Below are 6484 nucleotides of genomic sequence, written 5' to 3' on the forward strand. Positions count from 1 at the left end.
CAAGTGGTGACTGGGGGCCCCTCCTCTCTCCAGGGAGCCTGGTGTGTCTTGGAGTTTAGGGGGCCAGTGTGAGTGCTTTGAGGGGCTTCTCTAAGTATGTGTGAGCTTTGAGTGTGTGTTGGATGCTGCCTACTTGTGTGTGATCTGCGCTAAGGGGGCGGGTGGCGGGATGTGTGTGCACCTTGGATGCCTCCCGAGTGCGGTGCTGGGTTGGCCGGAGTGTTGCGTGTGTGCGGTTGTGTGTGGGCAGTTGGGGTCTCGCTGTAGGGGATGTGTTGTTCTTGGAGAGTGGGCACCAGGGTAGGTGCTCCCAGGGTCTGCGGGAGGGTGGTACGGATGGGGGTGGTCCCGTCCGTGGGGATACACGGGGGCGGTCAGGGGGTACATATGTGCACATGTTGTCAGAGAACCAGCCCGTTGTGTGTCCACGTGTGCCCTCTGTGTATCTGTGCTGGTGGGCAATCTGGGGTGTCGAGATGTTATGCGTCTGTGTCTTTGTGCCTGTGTTGTGTCTGTGTGCCCGTGAGCTCTGCGCATGTGTGCGCGTGTGCGTGCGTGTGTGTGTGTGGATTTTGAGCCTTCAGGATGCCCGTCCCTCGCCAGGCCTCCCATCCAAGGGGCCCAGGTCCCTGTCCTCGGCTGCCCCAGAGCAGGGGGTGCAGAACTTCAGCCAGAACCCCTCCCCACAAGGCCACTAATTGAAGCCAGGTTTATGTGAGCCACCCCTCCCCCCCGGCCACCAGTCTCTGAATGGGGGTGGGGCAGCCACTCTGGCCCATCAGTCTCAGGTTCTGGGGAGCTTGGCCTTAGGGATGGATTTGCCTCATCTGCCTATTCCTGACCTCCAGTGGGGCTATCACATTTGAAAACGATAAACTCTATGGTGAGTGAGCTGGGCTCTGAAGAGAGTCCCTGCTCCCAGCTAGGAGTCCTGGATGGTCACGTGCTGCCACTACTCGCCGTCCACACTGTGCCAGCCTCCTCTATTTCTCATCCTAACAATAGTCCAGGAAGGTGGCCTTATCCCCATTGTACAGATGTGGACACCGAGGCCCAGAGAGGTGATCTGCCTGGTCTCAAGACGCACAGCTGGGAAATGACCTCCTCCCAGGTATTCGGAGCCGCCTCTCCAGTCGGGCTCTGCCCTGACTGGCTGTGCGACCCTGGGCAGGCCTTTCCGAGTGTTGGGCCTGGGTTTCCTCTTGGGTTAAAGAAGAGGGGATGGCCTGACCCCACCTCTTAATGGCCTGTGAGTTTCCACATCCTGGAAAAAATGAGGACGCAGGGAGGAGGTGGGGGCAGCTGGTGGGCAGAACGATCACTTCAAGCAGCCCGGGCCAGGGCTCCCATTCTACAGATAGAAGACTGAGGCCCGGAAGGGTCAGGGGGCTCGTCAAGCAGGGTCACACAGCCATCTCCTGTGAGGCCCGGCCGGCTCCCGCACTCTGCCAGCACCTTTCCCCCGGAGCCCTGTGGGGAGGGTTGTCGTGGGTGTGAGGGACTCTGAGAAGTCGGGGTCTTAGCCTTTAAGATCCAGGGGTAGTTTCTGTGGCCTCTTTCCTTATCCTCTGCCCCTGCCCCCAAGGATCCGGGGGAAAGGGGGACTTTTCTCTGTCCGACTCACTGCCGCACATTCGTGTGTGTGTGTGTGTGTGTGTGTGTGTGTGTGTGTGTGTGTGTGTGCGCGTGCGTGCGCGCATCTGGTCCCGGATTCCTCACTGGCCACTCAACAAGATTTCCCTCAACGAGGTAAAAGAGTTGCTCTTTCCTGGCGAATGGGGGGAGACAATGAGCAAATTTACACATCAGGTGAGAATAATCATCATTTGTCAGCCTGGGGTGGGAATACTGGCTGATCCTGCATCTCTGCTGGGGTAGAAATTCGACTGCTTCTGAATTTCACCTTCCCTCGGGGAGCAGCTGCTCTGCGCCAGGCACTTTCTGAATGTGTTCTCATCCGGTCCTAACAGCTCAGTGAGCCAGCCTGTGCTTACCTCCTCACTCTGCCCCCAGTCTACAAATGGGGAAAGTGAGGCCCAGAGGGCCTGGGCCAGCAAGCTAGGCCCAGATGGAGCTAGGATTCTAATCCTGGCCTAACCGGCCCTATCACTCTGCTGCCTGCAGAGCTTCAGTACAGAAACTCCACATCCGTCCCCCCAGGAAAGTCCCCTGGTCTTCAGGCCCCACTGGTCAGAGTTGCCGTCTATGGTGAGAAGTTTCAGCTGCCACCATGAAAGGTCTCTCCCGGGCTTGACACAAGGCGGGGGAAGGCAAGAGAGAAAAACCCCAAAGATCAAAGCTCTTTGTAGGAACCTATGCTAGCAAGTGTCAGAGAGTGGAGGGCCCAGGAAGGCTCCTAAACTTTGCGGAACACCTCAGATCCTGGTTCCAGCTGACAAGTGATGTCAGCCAGTGACGTGAGCCCATTCCTGGGCCAGCCTGAGGCACATGAGAGAGTGCAGGGTGTGTGTGTGTGTGAATTCTCAGAGTCACAAAGAAGAAGGTTCAAATCCCAGCTCTGACTCTTAGCATCTGTGTGCCCTTGGGCAGGTCACTGTCTGTCTCTGAACCTCTGTTTCCCCATCTGAAAATGTTAGTGCCCAGGGCTTCTTCGGAGTTGCACCCACAAAAGGGGCTCAGATGAGTAACCTGTGATAAAAGTACACAGTGACCAACTCATTTAAAATGAACCCCTGGGTGAGTGTTGCCTCATTTGATGTCCTGGGAATTATCTTTTGTGTTTTGCCATCTGAGCCAGTTTGTCCAAATTCGCGTCACATCAGGTGGCCCCGGGTCACTTGGAACAAGCCACTCAGTGGCCCCATGTCATTCCTACATCATCTTCTGCATCCCCAGGTCAGCATGAGTCGGTACTGTCACCCACTTTACGGAGCTGGGCCTGAGGCCTGGGCACTCAAGGGGACCTGCCGTCAAGATGTTGGGCACCTGACTTCCTGCTCCAGCCCAGGAACTCGCTGTGTGGCCTGGGGCCTGCCCCTTGCCTTCTCTGGGCCTCTGTCTCCCCATTTCCAACCCCTGGAGAGGGCACCTCAGTCAGGGCATCGTGAAGCTTTTCCATCTTGGCACCTGTAGCCCCATCCAGAGTCCTGTGCCCTCTGCTGGGTGGGGCAGAGGCTCTCAAGGGGCAGCCTGGGGTGCGCAGGAAGGGGTTCCTGGGTTTGTCTGAGAGGCCAGGCTCGCTCACACTGGCTGGGAGATGTACTGCTTTAGAAGCCGACTCCTCCGTTAAGCTGGGCCATAAGGAATTTATTAGTCAGCTGGGCTGTCTGGGCCGGGAGGGTCTGGGGGCTTCACGTCGGGAGCAGCTTTCCAGCGGGGGGAGGGAGGTGCGGGGTTCATCTGGATCCCATTTGGTGGCGGCCATAGGACTTAGGCTCCAGCTTTGTTCCAGGCACGAGGGTTCCCTCTGGGCCTCCAGGCCCTGCTTTGAGCCTCGAGGTGGGGGTTAGCCATGGCGCACATGCTCACACAGGCCTCTGCTGAGCTCGGAATCGGGACGCTTCAAAACCTACGAATCTTCCAGAGACGGGACCGCAGAGGAGCTGGGAGCAGCGAGGATGGCTTCCCAGAGGAGGGGGCAGCTCTCTCAGTTACTCACTGAGCCCTACCATCCTCTCTCCCTCCATGCCCGCATCCAAACCCCAGCTCTTCCTCAGCAAGTCACATAATCCCTCTGAGCCTCAGTTTCCTCACCTGGAAAATGGGGAGAACTGTAGTACCTGCCCTATCGGGCAGTTCTCAGGATTCAATGAGAAATTCCATGTAAGAAATGTAAAATAGTGTCTGGCACATGGCAAGCAATGAAAGGGTAAGTTCTTATTCATTCAGCCAACTCCATCAATGTGCGTTTATTGAGCACTTGCTGTATACCAGGTATGATGCAAAACCCTGAGGGTGCCGAGATAAACAAGATTTAGCCCTTGCCCTCCAGAAGCTCAGAGTGTAAACCCCGGGATGGGGCCCATTGTATGGTGGGGAGGCTCAGGCCCGGGGAAGGGAAGCGACTTGCTGGAATAGGTTCTGTGTCTGCTGCGCCTCCCCGGGGTCCCCTGAGGCTGGGGCCCCGCCCTGACAGCTCTCCTGCCTCGCTTCCCCACAGGCTCCAGGCAGCATGGTTTCCGCGGCGGCCCCCAGCCTCACGGCATCTCTGCTGCTCCTCCTGCGGGTCCTGCCCACGGCGTCCTACTCCGTGTCCCTGCGGGCCACCTTCCTGGAGGACACGGCGGGCAGCGGGGAGGCCGAGGGCGCGTCGGCCTCCTCCCCGAGCCTCCCGCCGCCCCGGACCCCAGCCCTCAGCCTTACCTCGGTGGGGCCCCAGCTCACGCCCCTGGCGGGCCCCAAGCCCCCCACCAACTTCCTGGACGGCATCGTGGATTTCTTCCACCAGTACGTGATGCTCATCGCCGTGGTGGGCTCCCTGGTGTTCCTACTTCTGTTCACCACCTGTGCCGCTCTCATCACCCGCCAGAAACACAAAGCCTCTGCCTACTACCCCTCATCTTTCCCTAAGAAGAAGTACGTGGACCAGAGTGACCGGGCCGGGGGCCCCCGGGCCTTCAGCGAGGTCCCCGACCGTGCCCCTGACGGCCGGCCCGACGAGGCCCGGGATTCCTCCCAGCAGCTCCAGGCTGACATCCTCGCTGCCACCCAGAATCTCAAGTCTCCCGCCAGGGCCGCCCCGGGCATGGGGGACGGAGCCAGGATGACGGAGGGCAAGTCGGAGGAAGAGGAGAAGGGCAGCCGGGAGGTGGACCAGGAAGCCCAGGGACACGGGGTCCCGGCAGAGAAACCAGAGGCGCCGCCAGAGGAGCCCTGCTCGGCACGGGCGGATGGGGCTGTGGCAGCTGCTGAAGGTCAAGGGGAGCCAGAAGCAGCTCCCTCATTAGCCCTCGGAGCTGGGGGCCCAGCTGGTTCCCTCGAAAACCCCTGTGCTTGCGGCAGTGTCCCCCCCAGCATCTAACAGGCCTCTAGGGCTGCCGGCCCTGATTGTCGGACCCCTGGCGGTCACCTCCTTGGGCACAGAAAGGTCCTCGGCCCTTACCGTGCTCTGACACCCCCTACTCAGCCACTCCCCGCGGCAAATCCTGGCACGTCTGATCCTACTACAGCAGGCAGAGATGCTGGTCTCTGTTCCACCCTCAGGAATCTCATCCACTTCGAGAACATTTGTCCCCGCAGCCCCAAGGCCTACATCCCAAAGTACGGCTCCTCTGGGGAGATGGAGCTGAGGATGTGTCCCTGTCACGGCCACGTCCGCTGGGAAACATATGTCTCAGGTCCCTTGTGACAATGCAAACGTCGCTGCTTTCCATCGAGGTAGGAAAGAGAAACAGAATAACTAGGAGTTTTGGAAGAGGTTGAACGGATGGGAGATGCAGAGGTGCCTGGGGTTGAAGCAGGGAGAGGTGCCACAGAGGATCAGTCAGGAGGCTTCCGTGAGGGGTCCTGCACCGATCACAACAGGTTCCTAAGTGAGCATTTCCCAAACTGGGTTCCCTGGAAGAAAGATTTTGAGGTCCAGTGAATGAACTGAGGAAACATTGCTTCTCTGCTCTGCGTACCCCCCCTTGGAGCCCCCCAAGGCTCTGACAAGTCCCGCAGTAAAGGTGCCCATGGAATCTGATTTCGCTTAGCCTTTCCCAAAAAGCTTTTGGCCGCGGAGTACTTTTGTTTTTGTTTTACAGCTACAGAGTAAAATCCTGAAGAGAACACTCTAGAAGTTACAGCTCCAGGTGTGCTCCAGGGCGCCCCCTCCCCAGTTCCTAGTTGGTCCGGGGTGAAGGCTGTGGAGGTGGAGGCTCGGCCTCTCAGGGGCTGCCTCTCATCCTGCTACTGCTGCGGGCATGGGGCAAATGAATTGAGCTTTCTTGCCAGGGCCCCAGAGCAACCTAGAAGTGGTGGGGGGCAGGGCTGTGTGTGAGGGGACCCCACTCTGTGGGAATCTGAGGGGATCAGGGAGGGTTTCCAACAGGCTGGAGCAGGGGGACCCTGACCCCCCTGCCCTTCACACACAGACACACACACACACACACACACACACACATATCTGGCAAAATAAACCTTTATTCTGGCCTGAGCGTCACTGGTTTTCTTGGGGCGGTAGCGGGGGGAGGAGTGAATCTGCTGGGAGGTGGGAAGCATTTCCCCTGGGCTGTTCCATGGGGGTGGGGCAACTTTCTGGGGCCAGGGGCTGAATGGGCAGATTGGTGTGGGAAACGGAGGGAGGGATGGATGCTCCATGGGAACAGGGGCCGGAGCTTGTGCCCCATCAGCCCTGGGCTTGTGGCCACAGAGGCAAGTTCCACGCATGCCTCTGCTACTTACTGTGTCTGTAGGAGAACCACCACCTCTCCGTTTCCCCCAAGGGGCAGTGGAGGGGCTTGGGGCTGAGGTTTCGGTTTCCCCTGACCCTGCAGAGCGGCTAAGGACTGGCCCGGGTGTTAGGGACAATGCCACACTCGCC

General features: G+C 58.9%; 1 protein-coding gene across 2 annotated transcripts in view; it reads left to right on the forward strand.

Annotated features, from left to right (window-relative positions):
- TMEM119 (transmembrane protein 119) overlaps window positions 1-6067 on the forward strand; it is a 9927-nt gene extending 3860 nt beyond the window's left edge. The window contains exons 1-2 of one of the 2 annotated variants that reach the window (XM_024741434.1): window positions 8-1111; window positions 4121-6067. In XM_024741434.1, the coding sequence (XP_024597202.1) occupies window positions 881-1111; window positions 4121-4981 (1092 nt within the window). In that variant the 5' untranslated portion in view covers window positions 8-880 and the 3' untranslated portion in view covers window positions 4982-6067. Of the gene's footprint in view, window positions 1-7; window positions 1112-4120 lie in introns of those variants that run through there. The other variant, XM_024741435.1, reaches the window with a different exon arrangement.
- Window positions 6068-6484: the final 417 nt, after the last annotated feature.

This window comes from Neophocaena asiaeorientalis, unplaced genomic scaffold (genome assembly GCF_003031525.2).
Source record: "Neophocaena asiaeorientalis asiaeorientalis breed wild unplaced genomic scaffold, Neophocaena_asiaeorientalis_V1.1 scaffold648, whole genome shotgun sequence".
In the NCBI taxonomy this organism is placed as follows: domain Eukaryota; kingdom Metazoa; phylum Chordata; class Mammalia; order Artiodactyla; family Phocoenidae; genus Neophocaena; species Neophocaena asiaeorientalis.